An 18,962-nucleotide genomic window follows, 5' to 3' on the forward strand; every position below is an offset into this window, starting at 1 on the left:
GTAAGCTCAAATATATTTTACTACATAAACAAAGTCAGATTCCGATTCTTCATCAAAAAGTTAGTGAAGGCTGGGTGCGGTGGCTCACCTCTTTAATCCTAGCACTTTGGGAGGCCAAGGCAGACAGATCACTTGAGGTCAGGAGTTTGAGACCAGCCTGGCTAACATGGTGAAACCCTGTCTCTACTAGAAATACAAAAATTAGCGGAGGGTGGTGATGGGCGCCTATAATTCTAGCTACTCAGGAGACTGAGGAAGGAGAATTGCTTAAACTTGGAAGGCGGAGGTTGCAGTGAGCTGAGGTCACGCCACTACACTCCAGCGTATGTGAGAGAGCAAGACTCTGTCTCAAAAAAAAAAAAAAAATTAATTAAAAATAAAAAGCGCTGTTGGAAATTGTCAGATGTATTCCAATATAAATCCCCCCATTTAATGGCTAGGAAACAAGAGAGCAGCAGAGATAAAAGAGAAATTTTATAAAATTTTGCTGAGGATATGTCCCCTTTCTTCATGATACTCATGCTTATCATGCTGAGAGTGGCTGTGCAGTTTGGGTGTTTAGAGAGACGTTTATTTTAGGGGAACATTTTCTGGCCAACATGATCAATCTTTTATCTAATCTGAGTTTTTTTTTTTTTTAAGATGCTCTTCTTTTGTACTCTCAATATAATTTTGTTAAGATGAAGAGCGATTTTTCTCTCCAGTGCTTTGGGTGTCTGTTTCAGAAGCCCTATTACTATCCCATGGTGTCTGTGAATGAGGTGGGCTGTCAAAGGGAGAACTCTTTATGTGGACTCATGCTGAAAATCCAGCAGTATTTTTTTTCATGTCACCATTATAAATAGAAACTGAAGCTGAAACAATGCTCCCATTCCCATTATCATGAAGGTGCAATTTTACCTAGGAGGGCTGAAGGCTCTCCTGCAGCTCAGGCTTCGTTACCTGATGTGGGACTGGAGTGCTGCTCTGGCAGTCGGGGTTCATGTAAGATGTGAGCTGCCAGCTATGAGCCCTGTGGTAGGAGTCAAGAGAGGACACTGGCTGTCAGAAAAGGGCAAGCAGAGTCTAGTAAATTGCAAAATTACCTCCTGTCATGAGGATGTGAAAAGTTAATTTTGTCATTGAATATAACCAATTAGCATACACGGATCGCCTCCCCCATTACCAGGTGAATTTAGGATGAACCATGTATTACATGGTGCTGTGAATTCTTTTACTTGTGGACCAATTATGGGAGTGTCTTTTTGTCTTTGCAATCTCTTAAGAAGATTGACTGTGATGCATGTCACATTCTGGTTTAATTGTGTAATGAAATAGTTTACTTTCTGTTCTATCATTTTGGAGTTTCTCTAGGGCTGGAGAAATTTTTTCTTTTAATTATATTTTCCAAACATTGTCTAGAATTACTAGACATGATATAAACACATACGGTTCCAGCCAAACTTTACTCTAGAGGGGGCTTTTCCTCTCAGGCTTCCAGTCACTTCAGATTTCTACAGACTTCACAGGGTAGCAGTCAGCCATTTTACCTCTTATTTTGTCTGGCCCACCTTGAAGTCCGGCCTCACAGAACTGACTGATTGGAAGTTTTGACTGGTGAATCTGTTACATTTTTTTTTTTTTTTTTCTGAGACGGAGTCTTGCTCTGCTGCCCAGGCTGGAGTGCAGTTGCCGGTTCTCAGCTCACTGCAAGCTCCGCCTCCCGGGTTTACGCCATTCTCCTGCCTCAGCCTCCCGAGTAGCTGGGACTACAGGCGCCTGCCTCGTCGCCCGGCTAGTTTTTTGTATTTTTTAGTAGAGACGGGGTTTCACCGTATTAGCCAAGATGGTCTTGATCTCCTGACCTCGTGATCCGCCCGTCTCGGCCTCCCAAAGTGCTGGGATTACAGGCTTGAGCCACCGCACCTGGCCAGAATCTGTTACAATTTTTAGAGCTGGTGCTCACAATTTTCTGAAACGCGAAAGCAGATAAAATTGGAAAAATAAAGTATGTATTTTAGCATCTTAATTTTTAAATTTTCTGTTAAACCAATACTTGCAAAGACATTTTATTTAGCAACCTGTTTTCTATTCCTGCAGATCCAGTAGTTGCTCCACAAGTCACAAACAAGTAAATATGAACACAATAAAAATTTCTTTAAACTACATTAAATTCTTCCTTTCTGTATCCCTCTCATCTGTCAATATTTAGTATTCTATACATTTTTTTAAAAACCAAGGATAGAGAAACAGAAGATTAAATAAAAATGCTGAGCCCTTAATTAAATCCTGGGAATTGTTAAACACCCTTGCTAACTCCCAGTTTGTTAGGAGAATTAAATCACATAATGTGTTATTCCACGCACAGTGCTCTGTAACATACTCTTGAGCACAGGCATTGCTACTTTCTGTTGCCTCTGTAAACTTTACAGAACCAGCAAAGAATATAATACTTAAAGATTGAGATTAGTTGTCTTCATTTGTGCCAGAAGTATTTGTGTTGTGACAAGAGTGCTGAGTGTAAGGGACTCTGTGCTGTGCCTGCTTCTCTAGCTAATTGTAATGATGAGCCTAGAAGAAGCAACATCAGCATTGACAGGGGACTTATTTAAAACATACATTCATGAACTCTTTGAAAACCTGCAGAATCAAATTATGTAGGGAAGGTCCAAAGTTACCAAGTGATTTGTAAGCTTATTAAATATTACAAGACAACTGGATGTGGTGGTTCATACCTGTATCCCAGCATTTTGGGAGACTGAGGTGAGTGGATCACCTGAAATCGAGCTCGAGAGCAGCCTGTCCAACATGGTAAAACCCCGTCTCTACTAAAAGTATAAAAATTAGCCGGGCATGGTGGCAGTTGCCTGTAATCTTAGCTACTTGGGAGGCTGAGGCTGAAGATCTCTTGAATCCAGGAGGTGGAGGTTGCAATGAACAGAGAACGTGCCATTGCATTCCAGCCTGGGTGACAAGAGCAAAAAACACCATCTAAAAAAAAATTGCAAGGCAATGCTTAGCTAAATGGTTATCAGTTGAACTTCTATTAGGTTGGTGCAAAAGTTAATTGACGTTTTTGACATTCTAAGTAATGTGGATTACTAAGGTGTAGACACTCAGATTAAATGGCTAATTATTAGAAATCCCTTTACTTGTGCCCTCTTCACCGGTTCTGTTTATTGTTTTGTGTGGACACATTTATGTTGTTTTAATTAAGTGTCTCATGTGATTCTAAGGTAAGGCCAGAATCAACTATGAGGGGTTCAAGATACATTCATGAGAATTATGTTTTACTTTTCCAGTGAAGGATGGTAACAGGGCCTGTTCTGTTTGGGTTTGGTAAAGACAGGGCAGCGTGGCCCATACCACCATTATTGTAGCAGAAATTGCTGGTGTCTGTGGCAGGGAGGGTACCTAAGGACAGGAAAGGAGAAACTTCTATTTTTCTCTTCATCATTTCTGAATCTTTTCTGAAGAGTCACCCAGAAATGGGTGGACTTTTTCTGATGATTTTGGTCCTTTTGCCTGTGGGTGTGGTTGTAGCATTTAAACAGGTGGAATGTTCTCAAGATGCAGGTGTAATTGGTCCAGAAAATCTCATCTGAAAATAAATCCCAGAGAAGGAGGAGATAGGGGAAAAAGTGGCATTTTTTTTTCAGCTGAACTTGTCTCAGATCAAGAGCTGTGTCCGCTCTGTCTCCTGGAATGCTATGTGTTTAGTACTTGCAAACCTTGACTTCTGTAGTTGTGTTTTTTTCTCCCTAATGAGTTTGTTTTAACTACTTTTTAAAATTCTTATGATAATCAAGGGTCTCTGAAAAATATTTCTTTCCTATATACCAGAGTCTTCTCTAAATTTTTTACATTGTGCCTTTTTATATGCTTTGCAAAATTCTCACCATTAATTTATGATCTGCAGTATTAAAAGTGTTCTTTTTGTGGCTATTGAACATGGAAAAGTGTGGATACTCAAGATTACTATTGGGGAAAATCTGGGATCCTTAGTAAAGGTGGAGAACATGTAATGTTGAAGTTCCATTTGTGTTTGCTATTAGCCCTATGCAGAACAGAATTTAGAAAATGCTTATTTAAACAGGATGGCATTTATTACCCAGAAAGTTCTGAAAAAAAATTATGAGGAGATACCTGTTCTCTAGGATGCTAAAGAAAGACTACTTAAAATCACTATTAAACATTACAGAACATAGAAGATACAGGTATCTTGAATAGAAGATTCCTGTATTTTGAGATATCCTGTATCAAGATAGAAGATACTTATACATTGAAATTTGCATAAAACTGTTGTTTCCACACAGTTGAATTTAGACTATAATTTACTAATTGGAAACAATATTTCAGCAGTGATGCTGTGTCCTTCTGAGTGTTTTAGAACATCATGAAAATTTGTCCTAGTGCAGTTGATGCTAATGATTCACTCGGTAAAGAGCTCTCTGACAGATTTTTTCACTACAGAGTTATTTTTTTCTTCGTTATTAAGTATCTTTATGAAGCTGATTTGTATAAATTTTCAAATGTAATCTGGCAGCTGCTCTTCTTCTTTAAGATTTCTTTCCATATATTTGTCTTTGGAAAATGAAGACTATCATCTCTCTCTTATAGGCCATGAAAACTGGGGGGGAAAAACAGATTATTTCACTTATTGGATGTTTGATAAAATATTTTTCTTTGGGGCAAAATCATTGGCATTTCTTGAGAGCTTATTAAAAATTCAGCAACTCAGACTTTATTCCAGATCTTCTGCAAAAAAAAAAAAAAAAAGCGTAACAGATTTCCAGTTTATTGTACACATTAAAATTTGAAATGTACCTTGTAACTCAACATATCTTTCATCTCAACAGAACTCATTATGTATAATGTGAATATAGCACTCCAGAATGTACATGCTTGTGTTCTTGCCCTTAATTTTATATTTTATTATCCAGAAAAATATCATATATAAATTGATGTTGTGGATCTTATTCTAGTCTTTTCTCAAAGTTAGAGAATACATCAGAGAATATTTCTGTCTTTAAAATTACTTCATTTGGGTAATTTCATTCACTTTTATTTATTTATTTATTTATTTATTTATTTATTTATTTTTTTTTTTTTGAGACGGAGTCTCGCTCTGTCGCCCAGGCTGGAGTGCAGTGGCCGGATCTCAGCTCACTGCAAGCTCCGCCTCCTGGGTTTACGCCATTCTCCTGCCTCAGCCTCCCAAGTAGCTGGGACTACAGGCGCCCGCCACCTCGCCCGGCTAGTTTTTGTATTTTTAGTAGAGACGGGGTTTCACCGTGTTAGCCAGGGTGGTCTCGATCTCCTGACCTCGTGATCCGCCCGTCTCGGCCTCCCAAAGTGCTGGGATTACAGGCTTGAGCCACCGCGCCCGGCTCATTCACTTTTATAAGTCAGAACTCTTTAGTCATTCATTTCAACTTGAGTCACATTAAAAATTTTGCCCATGGCCACTTGGTACATATGTGTGTGTGTACTTTTCAGGGACCATTGACATTTATGAATGTGGCCATAGAATTCTCTCTGGAGGAGTGGCAATGCCTGGACACTGCACAGCAGAATTTATATAGGAACATAATGTTAGAGAACTACAGAAACCTGGTCTTCCTGGGTGAGAATAACTTCAATATACAATTCCTAATATACCCTAAAGATTTCATTTTTTTTTTAAGAATGTTTTTTGGTAATTGATCTTTGTATAAATGAGTATCAGATCTCTATTTCTAAGAAAATCTTGGGGGCCAACCGTGGTGTCTCATGCCTGTAATCCTAGCACTTTGGGAGGCCAAGGCAGGTGGATCACCTGAGGTCAGGAGTACAAGATCAGCCTGGCCAACATGGTGAAACCCCGTCTCTACTAAAAAAAAATACAAAAATTAGCCAGGTGTGGTGGTACATGCCTGTAGTTCCAGCTACTTGGGAGACTGAAGCAGGAGAATCACTTGAACCCAGGAGGCAGAGGTTGCAGTGAGCCGAGACTGCACCATTGCACTCCAGCCTGGGTGGCAGAGTGAGACTCCATCTGCACCTCAAAAAAAAAAAAAAAAAAAAAAAAAAAAAAAAAAAAAAAGGAGAAAGAAAATCTTGGGGATTTGTCAGTGTAGAAAAAAAATTCAAGATGTTTCATCTTGATCTGGACTTTTTACATTCCTGAGCTGATCTGTATCCTTCACTCTAAATTAGTGGTAATTCCAGAAATTTAGTAGCATAAAATATTGTTTTCTATACCTTAAAATCTAATTGTCATCTTCAGTTTTTGATTCAGTAACACTAAGTAGTAAAATTAAGAACCTACAAATTTAAAAAAAGTCTAAATATTTAGAAATTTCTGTTTTAAATTAGTATTTTGTAATTAATTTACTATTCTATTAATTATATTCTCTTTACTGAGCACATCATTTGAAGAATATGAGCAACATTCATGTTATTTATTTTTAATAAAACAGGTATTGCTGTCTCTAAGCCAGACCTGATCACCTGTCTGGAGAAAGGCAAAGAGCCCTGGAATATGGAGAGACATGAGATGGTGGCCAAACCCCCAGGTAGGTGATAGTGAATATAACAGTGACACAGATGAGAGGTCCAAATGTCAAGGAGAAAGTCAGTTTTTGAAATACGATTTGGGGCCGGGTGTGGTGGCTCACGCCTGTAATCCCAGCACTTGGAGAGGCCAAGGTGGGCGGATTACCTAAGGTCGGGTGTTTGAGACCAGCCTAACCAATGTGGAGAAACTCTGTCTTTATTAAAAATACAAAATTAGCTGGGTGTGGTGGCACATGCCTGTAGTCCCAGCTCTTCGGGAGGCTGAGGCAGGAGAATGGCTTGAACCCGGGAGGCAGAGATTGTGATGAGCTGAGATCGCGCCATTGCACTCCAGCCTGGGCGAAAAGAGTGAAACTCCATCTCAAATAAATAAATAAATATATAAACGAATAAAAATAAGAAATACAATTTGGGAGTTGTACTCCAAGGAAAATAGTTTCTGGGAAGCCTGAAGTTTATTTTTTATTTTATTTTTTCTCTTACATAGGGGTATCTTTTTTCTTATCCTTCTAACTTTTCTAAGGAATATACTTTCCCTTCAGTTATCTTTCTAGTTTTCAATGAGAGCCAAAGTCCCCTTTTTGGCATATACAAGACTACAAAATCTGCTTTTTTAATGTTTTGGTGGACACATAAATATCTGTGAAATTTTAAGAAACTCTATGTTAAACTATTTTTTAAAGTTTTCTTTCTACATCATGTCTGAAATATGTTGAGAATAGTGGTTTCTGTTTCATCTTTTTGTTCATTTTTTTCTGCACATTCCATCCTGTTTTCATTACTACAGTCTTGAAATATAGTTTGCAATTATAAAGTATGCTGTCCTCCTGCTTTGTTCTTTTTCCTCAAGATTGCTTTCATTATTCAGAGCTTATTGAAGTTTCAAGTAAATTTTATGATTGTATTTTTCATTACTGTGAAAACAAATACCACTGGAATTTTGATAGGGAGTTTATTAAATCTGTAGATCACTTTGGATAATATGTCACTTTAACAGTATTTATTCTTTCAATCCATACACACAAAATATTTTAAACTTTGTGTCTTTTCTAATTTCCTCCATTGATATATCATTTATTGCAAAGGTTTTTTAGATCCTTGGTTAAATTTGTTCTAAGAAATTTATTATTTTAATGCTATTGACCATAAGATTGTTTTCTTCCTTTATTTTATCAGATAGTTTGTTTATGGAACCATATCTTATAAATGTATGTTAATTTTATATTTTGCTAATTTACTGAGTATATTAATTAGTTTAGACATGTTTAAATGTACTGTGTATGTTTTTTATATATGAGATTATATGATCTACAAACAGCAACTTTTTACCTATTTGTCTTCCATTTTAATGGCTTTAAAAAATTGTTTTGACTAATTATTCTGCTGAATACATCCAGTGCTATTTTAAAATAGAAGCATTGACACTGGACACAATATAGTTTTGCACTGGTGTCTGTGAATTTCAAGAAACAAACACCTCTTCAAGTTTTTATCAACTGGTTTCAGGAGGTAAAGATCTTTTGTTGGGCCCCCAGGATAATGGGATGCCCTCTGAGTTTGTAATGAAGAGGGGTTGTAGGTTGCTCACAAGGCTGGTATGTCTGCACAAGGGTTTACTTTAGTTGGCTTGTTACAAGGGGATTGTGTAGTTGTAATTTGCATTTTATTTTTGGACAGGCTGAATATCCTTCAGGACTTTGATCTGTAGGGCAGTCACTAGGCAGGTTTCTGTCATCATGTCTGCATGTGGTAAGCATTACATCAGGATGTGATTGAGTATGGCTTTCACTGAGCATCAAAGAGGATTTTGCCAGGTCACTGTGTGGGTTTCTATGTAGGCAGAACTGGCCTTGAACTGTCATGGAACTGCTTCAGGGACCACAGTAAAGGCTAAGGTCTTGCAAACCTGCCTGCATGACTATAAATGGGTATCTTCCTCCAGCCCTGTGGAAGGGCAGGACCTCTCCCAGACTGTGACTGGGAAGAGTATGAGATTGTTAAGGGGTAAGTTTAATATTCTCAGTGGGACCAAGTTGGGTGGGCTATTTTTCAGTCTGCCAAGAACAGAGGTCCTATAGTTTGCCACCTGAATGAATGCCTGCCTTCCGAAAAGGATGCGCCTCAGTCTGGGTCATTATCAGTTTCATAACTCCCTCCCTGGATCTCAAAGCTCTCTCTCTCTGTCTCTATTTTTTCTTTTGAGACGGAGTCTCACTGTGTTGCTCAGGCTGGAGTGCAGTGGCACCATCTCAGCTCGCTGCAACCTCTGACTCCCAGGTTCAGTTGATCTTACCCCCTCAGCTCCCAAGTAGCTGGGATTACAAGCATGCGCCATTATGACTGCACAATTTTTTTTTTTTGGAAGCGGGGCATGGAGTCTCGCTGTGTTGTCCAAGCTGGAGTGCAATGGCACAATCTTGGCTCACTGCAACCTCCTCCTCCCAGGTTCAAGTGATTCTCCTGCCTCTGCCTCCCAAGCAGCTGGTACTACACGCACTTGCCACCACACCCGGCTAATTTTTGTATTTTTACTAGAGACGGGGTTTCACGATGTTGGCCAGGCTGGTCTCGAACTCCTGACCTCAGGTGATTTGCCCGCCTCGGCCTCCCAAATGCTGGGATTACAGGCGTGAGCCATCCCGCCCGGCTATGCCCGGATTTTTGTATTTATAGTAGAGATAGGGATTAGCCATGTTGGCCAGGCTGGTCTCAAACTCCTGAACTCAGATGATCCACCCACCTCAGCCTCTGAAAGTGCTGAGATTACAGGCATGAGCCACTGCGCCCGGCTTTTTTTTTTTTTGAGATGGAGTCTCATCTCTGTAAACCTCACTGGAGTGCAGTGGCCTGATCTTGGCTTACTGCAACCTCTGCCTCCCGGCCGGGTTCAATCAATTCTACTGTCTCTGTCTCCCAAGTAGCTGGGATTACAGGCATGTGCCTTCACGCCTGGCAAATTTTTGTATTTTTAGTAGAGATGGGATTTCATGATGTTGGCCAGCCTGTCTTGAACTGACCTCAGGTGATCCACCCGCCTCAGCCTCCCAAAGTGTTGAGATTACAGGCATGAGCCATCGTGCCCAGCCATGCCCGGGTAATTTTTTTTATCTTAGTAGAGATGGGGTTTCGCCATGTTGGCCAGACTGGTCTTGAACTCCTGAGCTCAGATTATCCACTCGCCTCAGCCTCTCAAAGTGGTGCGATTACAGACATGAACCACTAAGGCCGGCCTTTTTTCTTTCTTTCTTTCTTTTTTTTTAAGAGGGAGTCTCATCTCTGTCACCCAGGATGGAGTGCAGTGGCCTGATCTCAGCTCACTGCAACCTCTGCTTCCCAGCCTGGTTCACTCAATTCTGCTATCTCAGCCTCCCAAGTAGCTGGGATTATAGGCATGCACCACCATGCCTGGCTAATTTTTGTATTTTTAGTAGAGAGAGTGTTTCAGCATGTTGGCCAGGTTGGTCTTGAACTCCCGACCTCAGGTGACCCACCTGCCTCAGCCTCCTAAAGTGCTGAAATTACAGGCATGAACCACTGTGCCTGGCCTTTAAAGCTCCCTTAAAGGCACTTATTTTGAAGATAAGGACTTGCTGCATACCCCAAGCTGGTCTGAAGAAATTCTCCAACCTCAGTGTACCATGTAGTTGTCATTACAGGTGTGACATGATGCTTGGCTCTCTCAAAGACATTTTTGTTAGGGATGGTTGACAAATTTTCTTGCTCTCAGTGTATAAGAAAATATGTCACTTTTTATTTTTCCATCAAACTAATGTCACCCTATTCATTTTTCTTTCTATTTTGTATTTCAAATTTGTCCAAAATTTTGGATTCACACATTTAGGACAATATGTCACAATTTAAGTGTTATGCATGAAGTAAATTAGATACTTAGTAGGCACTCCATATTTACTAAAATAGTTACTTATACATTTGTTTGCTGCAGGCAAAGAGGAATTACAGGATTTGCACTCACTTTCTTCAGCCTATATCTAAATAAAAACATAATTTATTTTCAAATATTTGTTTTATATATATCAGAGGCTTTAATTATATTCTGCAAAAATATATATTTCTTTTTAATTTAGCAATATAAGGCTATTATTTTCTTCTAAATTTGATTTTTTTTTTTTTTTTTTTGAGATGGAGTCGTACTCTCTTGTCCAGGCTGGAGTGCAGTGGTGTGATCTCGGCTCACCATAACCTCCAACTCCTGGGTTCAAGTGATTCTCCTGCCGCAGTCTCCCAAGTAGCTGGGATTACAGACATGTATCACCAGGCCTGGCTAGTTTTTTTGTATTTTTAGTAGAGATGGAGCTTCATCGTGTTGGCCAGGCTTGTCTTGAATTCCTAACCTCAAGTGATCCGCCCGCCTCGGCCTCCCAAAGTGCTGGGATTACAGACATGAGTCACCATGTCTGGCCACAATTTGTTTAAGGCTGAATAAAATTCCATTGTATGTATATGTTATCTTTTTTATGTTTATGAATCGAAAGACATCTGGGTTACTTCAGCCTTTTGCCTTTTGTGAATGCTAGTACAATAAATGTAGATGTTTATGTATCTTTTCTAGGTCCTGTTTTGCAAACTTTGGATATAGATTCATAAATGGGATTGCTGTATTTAATTATAATTCCACTTTTAATTCTGTGTGAAACATAACATTTTAAAATAATGGCTGCATCCTTGTTTTCCATCAACAATGAACATAAGTTTCATTTTCATAGCATCGTCAACAGATTTGGTGGTGGTTTTTTTTTTTTTTTTGGTTTTTTGTTTGAGACGGAGTCTCGCTCTGTTGCCCAGGCTGGAGTGCAGTGGTGCGATCTCGGCTCGCTGCAACACCCGCCTCCCAGGTTCAAGCGATTCTCCTGCCTTAGCCTCCCAAGTAGCTAGGACTACAGGCGCATGCCACCATGCCTGGCTAATTTTTCGTATTTTGTTTTTTTTTTTTTTTTTTTTTTTTGAGATGGAGTCTCGCTCTGTCCACCAGGCTGGAGTGCAGTGGTGCTATCTCGGCTCACTGCAAGCTCCGCCTCCCGGGTTCCCGCCATTCTCCTGCCTCAGCCTACCAAGTAGCTGGGACTACAGGCGCCCGCCACGGCGTCTGGCTCTTTTTTTTTTTTTTTTTTTTTGTATTTTTAGTAGAGATGGGGTTTCACCGTGGTCTCGATCTCCTGACCTTGTGATCCGCCCGCCTCGGCCTCCCAGAGTGCTGGGATTACAGGCGTGAGCCACCGCGCCCTGCCAATTTTTCGTAATTTTAATAGAGACGGGGTTTCACCATATTATCCAGGACGGTCTTTATCCAGCCTCCCATGGTGTTGGGATTATAAGCATGAGCCATCATGCCTGGCCAGATTTGGTGTTTTTTTTTTAGAAACATGATAGTGGTCATTTATCTAATGATGATAGGTGTGGGGTGATTTTGCTTTTCATTGTGATTTCTATGTATGTCTTCACAAATTAGTAAATTTATGTGTCCTTTCAAATGCTCTTTCCCATTTTTGTATCTTTTGTTTGTGTGTGTTTTTCGTTTGTTTTTGAGACACAGTCTCCCTCTGTCACCCAGTTTGGAGTACAGTGGCACAATCTTGGTTCGCTGAAACCTCTGCCACCCAGGTTCAAGTGATTCTCCTGCCTCAGCCTCCTGAGTATTTAGGATTACAGGTGCCTGCCACTGTGCCTGTAGAGACTGGGTTTCACCATCTTGGCCAGGTTGATCTTGAACTCCTGACATCGTGATCCATCTGCCTCAGCCTCCCAAACTGCTGAGATTACAGGTGTGAGCCACTGCACCAGCCTGTTTGTGTTTTTTTGAGATAGTCTTACTCTGTCGCTCCGGCTGGAGTGCAGTGGCTTGATCTCCGCTCACTGCAATCTCCGCCTCCTGGGTTCAAGTGATTCTCCTGCCTCAGCCTCCTGAGTAGCTGGGACTACAGGAGTGTGCCACCATACCTGGCTAATTTTTGCATTTTTAGTAGAGACAGGGTTTCACCATGTTAGCCAGGCTAATCTTGAACTCCTGACCTCAGGTGATCCACCAGCCTTGGCCTCCCAAAGTGGTAGGATTACAGGGGTGAACCACCATGCCCAGTGGTGTATATTTTATTTTTGTTTTGTTTAGAGACAGAGTCTCATTCTGTCGCCCAGGCTACAGTGTGGTGGCATGATCTTGGCTCACTGCAAGCTCTGCCTCCTGGGTTCATGCCATTGTCCTGCCTCAGCCTCCCTAGTAGCTGGGACTACAGGCGCTCGCCACTACACCTGACTAATTTTTGTATTTTTAGTAGAGACAGGGTTTCACTGTGTTAGCCAGGATGCTCTCGATCTCCTGACCTCATGATCCACCTGCCTCAGCCTCCCAAAGAGCTGGGATTAGAGGTGTGAGCCACCGCACCTGACCCAGCCGTATATCTTTTAAATGAAAATTTAGTTCAATTATTCCTCCTTTTCTAAATCAAGTTATTCAACTTTATTGCTCAGTATTAAGAGCTGCTTATATGTTCTGAGTATTAACTCCTATTATGTGATTTGCAAATATTTTTACGTTTCCTAGGAGACATTGGCACTTGAATTTTTTTTTTTAATCTGCAGAAATTTTGAAGTATGGTTGGTTAAATTTTCCTGTTCTTTTTTGCTCATACATTTAATTTTGTATCTAAGAAAATAGTGCCAAGACCAATATCATGTCTTTCCCCTATATTTTTTTCTAGAAGATTTGTTAGTTATTTTTTAATGTTTAGTATTTTTTTAGATTTCCTTTCTAATGTTATTTTATTTTATTTATTTTATTTATTTTTTAAATTATTATTATACTTTAAGTTCTAGGGTACATGTGCATAACGTGCAGGTTTGTTACATATGTACACTTGTGCCATGTTGGTGTGCTGCACCCATCAACTCGTCAGCACCCATCAACTCATCATTCATATCAGGTATAACTCCCAATGCAATCCCTCCCCCCTGCCCCCTCCCCATGATAGGCCCCGGTGTGTGATGTTCCACTTCCCGAGTCCCAGTGATCTCATTGTTCAGTTCCCACCTATGAGTGAGAACATGTGGTGTTTGGTTTTCTGCTCTTGCGATAGTTTGCTGAGAATGATGACTTCCAGCTGCATCTGTGTCCCTACAAAGGACACAAACTCATCCTTTTTCATGGCTGCATAGTATACCATGGTGTATATGTGCCACATTTTCTTAATCCAGTCTGTCACTGATGGACATTTGGGTTGATTCCAAGTCTTTGCTATTGTGAATAGTGCCACAACAAACATACGTGTGCATGCATCTTTATAGCAGCATGATTTATAATCCTTTGGGTATATACCCAGTAATGGGATGGCTGGGTAAAATGGTACTTCTAGCTCTAGATCCTTGAGGGATCGCCATACTGTTTTCCATAATGGTTGAACTAGTTTACAATCCCATCAAGAGTCTAACACTGTTCCTATTTCTCCACATCCTCTCCAACACCTGTTGTTTCCTGACTTTTAAATGAATGCCATTCTAACTGGTGTGAGATGGTATCTCATTGTGGTTTTGATTTGCCTTTCTCTGATGGCCAGTGATGATGAGCATTTTTTCATGTGTCTGTTGGCTGTATGAATGTCTTCTTTTAAGAAATGTCTGTTCATATCCTTTGCCCACTTTTGGATGGCGTTGTTTTTTTCTTGTAAATTTGTTTGAGTTCTTTGTAGGTTCTGGATATTAGCCCTTTGTCTGATGAGTAGATTGCAAAAATTTTCTCCCATTCTGTAGGTTGCCTGTTCACTCTGATGGTAGTTTCTTTCATTGTGCAGAAGCTCTTTAGTTTAATTAGATCCCATTTGTCAATTTTGGCTTTTGTTGCCATTGTTTTTGGTGTTTTAGACATGAAGTCCTTGCCCATGCCTTTGTCCTGAATGGTATTACCTAGGTTTTCTTCTAGGGTTTTTATGGCATTAGGTCTAACATTTAAGTCTCTAATCCATCTTGAATTAATTTTCATATAAGGAGTAAGGAAAGGATCCAGTTTCAGCTTTCTACTTATAGCTAGCCAGTTTTCCCAGCACCATTTATTAAATAGGGAATCCTTTTCCCATTTCTTATTTTTCTCAGGTTTGTCAAAGATCAGATGGCTGTAGATGTGTGGTATTATTTCTGGGGACTCTGTTCTATTCCATTGGTCTATATCTCTGTTTTGGTACCAGTACCATGCTGTTTTGGTTACTGTAGCCTTGTAGTATAGTTTGAAGTCAGGTAGCGTGATGCCTCCAGCTTTGTTCTTTTGACTTAGGATTGTCTTGGCAATGTGGGATCTTTTTTGGTTCCATATGAACTTTAAAGCAGTTTTTTCCAATTCTGTGAAGAAAGTCATTGGTAGCTTGATGGGGATGGCATTGAATCTATAAATTACCTTGGGCAGTATGGCCATTTTCATGATATTGATTCTCCCTATCCATGAGCATGGTATGTTCTTCCATTTGTTGGTGTCCTCTTTTATTTCACTGAGCAGTGGTTTGTAGTTCTCCTTGAAGAGGTCCTTTACATCCCTTGTAAGTTGAATTCCTAGGTATTTTATTCTCTTTGAAGCAATTGTGAATGGAAGTTCATTCATGATTTGGCTCTCTGTTTGTCTGTTACTGCTGTATAAGAATGCTTGTGATTTTTGCACATTAATTTTGTATCCTGAGACTTTGTTGAAGTTGCTTATCAGCTTAAGGAGATTTTGGGCTGAGACAATGGGGTTTTCTAGATATACAATCATGTCATCTGCAAACAGGGACAATTTGACTTCTTCTTTTCCTAACTGAATACCTTTATTTCTTTCTCTTGCCTGATTGCCCTAGCCAGAACTTCCAACACTATGTTGAATAGGAGTGGTGAGAAAGGGCATCCCTGTCTTCTGCCAGTTTTCAAAGGGAATGCTTCCAGTTTTTGCCCTTTCAGTATGATATTGTCTGTGGGTTTGTCATAAATAGCTCTTATTATTTTGAGATATGTTCCATCAATACCTAATTTATTGAGAGTTTTTATCATGAAGGGCTGTTGAATTTTGTCAAAGGCCTTTTCTGCTTCTATTGAGATAATCATGTGGTTTTTGTCTTGGGTTCTGTTTATGTGTTGGGTTATGTTTATTGATTTGCATATGTTGAACCAGCCTTGCATCCCAGGGATGAAGCCAACTTGATCATGGTGGATAAGCTTTTTGATGTGCCGCTGGATCCTGTTTGCCAATATTTTATTGAGGATTTTTGCATCGATGTTCATCAGGGATATTGGTCTAAAATTCTCTTTTTTTGTTGTGTCTCTGCCAGGCTTTGGTATCAGGATGATGTTGGCCTCATAAAATGAGTTAGGCAGTGTTCTCTCTTTTTCTATTGATTGGAATAGTTTCAGAAGGAATGGTACCAGCTCCTCCTTGTACCTCTGGTGGAATTCAGCTGTGAATCCATCTGGTCCTGGACTTTTTTTGGTTGGTAGGCTATTAATTATTGCCTCAATTTCAGAGCCTGCTATTAGTCTATTCAGGGATTCAGCTTCTTCGTGGTTTAGTCTTGGGAGAGTGTAAGTGTCCAGGAAATTATCCATTTCTTCTAGATTTTCTAGTTGATTTGTGTAGAGGTGTTTATAGTATTCTCTGATGGTAGTTTGTATTTCTGTGGGGTCGGTGGTGATATCCCCTTTATCATTTTTTATTGCGTCTATTTGATTCTTCTTTCTTTTCTTCTTTATTAGTCTTGCTAATGGTCTATCAATTTTGTTGATCTTTTCAAAAAACAAACTCCTGGATTCATTGATTTTTTGGAGGGTTTTTTGCATCTGTATCTCCTTCAGTTCTGCTCTGATCTTAGTTATTTCTTGCCTTCTGCTAGCTTTTGAATGTGTTTGCTCTTGCTTCTCTAGTTCTTTTAATTGTGATGTTAGGGTGTCAATTTTAGATCTTTCCAGTTTTCTCTTGTGGGCATTTAGTGCTGTAAATTTCCCTCTACGCACTGATTTAAATGTGTCCCAGATATTCTGGTATGTTGTATCTTTGTTCTCATTGGTTTCAAAGAACATCTTTCTTTCTGCCTTCATTTCATTATGTACCCAGTAGTCATTCAGGAGCAGGTTATTCAGTTTCCATGTAGTTGAGTGGTTTTGATTGAGTTTCTTAGTCCTGAGTTCTAATTTGATTGCACTGTGGTCTGAGAGACAGTTTGTTATAATTTCTGTTCTTGTACATTTGCTGAAGAGTGCTTTACTTCCAATTATGTGGTCAATTTTGGAAAAAGTGTGATGTGGTGCTGAGAGGAACGTATATTCTGTTGATTTGGGGTGGAGAATTCTGTAGATGTCTGTTAGGTCTGCTTGCTGCAGAGATAAGTTCAATTCCTGGATATCCTTGTTAACTTTCTGTCTCATTGATCTGTCTAATGTTGACAGTGGAGTGTTGAAGTCTCCCATTATTATTGTATGGTAGTCTAAGTCTCTTTGTAAGTCTCTAAGGCCTTGCTTTATGAATCTGGGTGCTCCTGTATTGGGTGCATATATATTTAGGAGAGTTAGCTCTTCCTGTTGAATTGATCCCTTTACCATTATGTAATGGCCTTCTTTGTCTCTTTTGATCTTTGATGGTTTAAAGTCTGTTTTATCAGAGACTAGGATTGCAACCCCTGCTTTTTTTGTTTTCCATTTGCTTGGTAGATCTTCCTCCATCCCTTTATTTTGAGCCTGTGTGTGTCTCTGCATGTGAGATGGGTCTCCTGAATACAGCAAACTGATGAGTCTTGACTCTTTATCCAGTTTGCCTGTCTGTGTCTTTTAATTGGAGCATTTAGTCCATTTACATTTAAGGTTAATATTGTTATGTGTGAACTTGATCCTGCCATTATGATATTAACTGGTTATTTTGCTCATTAGTTGATGCAATTTCTTCCTAGCCTTGATGGTCTTTACATTTTGGCATGTTTTGCAATGGCTGGTACCGGTTGTTGCTTTCCATGTTTAGTGCTTCCTTAACGATCTCTTGTAAGCAGGCCTGGTGGTGATGAAATCTCTAAGCATTTGCTTATCTGTAAACTATTTTATTTCTCCTTCACTTATGAAACTTAGTTTGACAGGATATGAAATTCTGGGTTTAAAATTCTTTTCTTTAAGAATGTTGAATATGGGCCCCCACTCTCTTGTGGCTTGTAGAGTTTCTGCCAAGAGATCTGCTGTTAGTCTGATAGGCTTCCCTTTGTGGGTAACCCGACCTTTCTCTCTGGCTGCCCTTAAGATTTTTTCCCTCATTTCAACTTTGGTGAATCTTGCAATTATGTGTCTTGGAGTTGCTCTTCTCAAGGAGTATCTTTGTGGGGTTCTCTGCATTTCCTGAATTTGAATGTTGGCCTGCCCTACTAGGTTGGGGAAGTTCTCCTGGATGATATCCTGAAGAATGTTTTCCAACTTGGTTCCATTTTCCCCCTCACTTTCAGGCACCCCAGTCAGACGTAGATTTGGTCTTTTTACATAATCCCATACTTCTTGCAGGCTTTGTTCATTTCTTTTTCTTCTTTTTTCTTTAGATTTCTCTTCTCGCTTCATTTCATTCATTTGATCCTCAATTGCTGATACTCTTTATTCCAGTTGATCGAGTTGGTTACTGAAGCTTGTGCATTTGTCACGTATTTCTCGTGTCATGGTTTTCATCTCTGTCAGTTAGTGTATGGCCTTCTCTGTATTAATTATTCTAGTTATCAATTCTTCCACTCTTTTTTCAAGATTTTTAGTTTCTTTGCGCTGGGTACCCAATTCCTCCTTTAGCTCTGAGAAGTTTGATGGACTGAAGCCTTCTTCTCTCATCTCATCAAAGTCTTTCTCTGTCCAGCTTTGATCCGTTGCTGGTGATGAGCTGCATTCCTTTGCAGGGGGAGATCCACTCTTATTTTTTGAATTTCCAGCTTTTCTGCCCTGCTTTTTCCCCATCTTTGTGGTTTTATCTGCCTCTGGTCTTTGGTGATGGTGACGTACTGATGGGGTTTTGGTGTGGGTGTCCTTCCTGTTTGTTAGTTTTCCTTCTAACAGTCTGGACCCTCAGCTGTAGGTCAGTTGGAAATTGCTTGAGGTCCACTCCAGACCCTGTTTTCCTGGGTATCAGCAGCAGAGGCTGCAGAAGATAGAATATTGCTGAACAGAGAGTGTACCTGTCTGATTCTTGCCCTGGAAGCTTCCTCTCAGGGGTATACTCCACCGTGTGAGGTGTGGGTTGCCAGTCTGCCCCCAGTGGGGGATGTCTCCCAGTTAGGCTACTCAGGGGTCAGTGACCCACTTGAGCAGGCAGTCTGTCCCTTCTCAGATCTCAACCTCCATGTGGGGAGATCCACTGCTCTCTTCAAAGCTGTCAGACAGAGTTGTTTGCATCTGCAGAGGTTTCTGCTGCTTGTTGTTGTTGTTGTTGTTGTTGTTTAGCTGTGCCCTGT

The 18,962-nt window shown here is 40.0% G+C and overlaps 2 protein-coding genes across 2 annotated transcripts in view; one reads left to right on the forward strand and one right to left on the reverse strand.

The window, feature by feature from the left end:
- LOC104671909 (zinc finger protein 91) overlaps positions 1-18,962 on the reverse strand; it is a gene marked incomplete at its 3' end in the record, with an annotated part of 193,822 nt that overhangs the window by 119,886 nt on the left and 54,974 nt on the right. The gene's annotated exons all lie outside the window — the stretch shown is intronic.
- LOC104671912 (protein ZNF738-like) lies at positions 883-7,183 on the forward strand. The gene is made up of 4 exons (XM_030913605.1): positions 883-984; positions 5,479-5,605; positions 6,441-6,536; positions 7,080-7,183. The coding sequence occupies exons 1-4, from the start codon at positions 883-885 to the stop codon at positions 7,181-7,183; spliced, it is 429 nt and encodes a 142-aa protein (XP_030769465.1).

The sequence above is a fragment of the Rhinopithecus roxellana genome, chromosome 12 (assembly GCF_007565055.1).
Source record: "Rhinopithecus roxellana isolate Shanxi Qingling chromosome 12, ASM756505v1, whole genome shotgun sequence".
Lineage (NCBI taxonomy): Eukaryota > Metazoa > Chordata > Mammalia > Primates > Cercopithecidae > Rhinopithecus > Rhinopithecus roxellana.

Coding starts and splice junctions, on each gene's coding strand:
- LOC104671912 (XM_030913605.1), top strand. CDS start 883: ATGAAGGTGCAATTTTACCTAGGAGGGCTGAAGGCTCTCCTGCAGCTC. Junction 985..5,478: donor CTCTGGCAGTCGGGGTTCAT/GTAAGATGTGAG, acceptor TGTACTTTTCAG/GGACCATTGACATTTATGAA. Junction 6,537..7,079: donor GATGGTGGCCAAACCCCCAG/GTAGGTGATAGT, acceptor CTTTCCCTTCAG/TTATCTTTCTAGTTTTCAAT.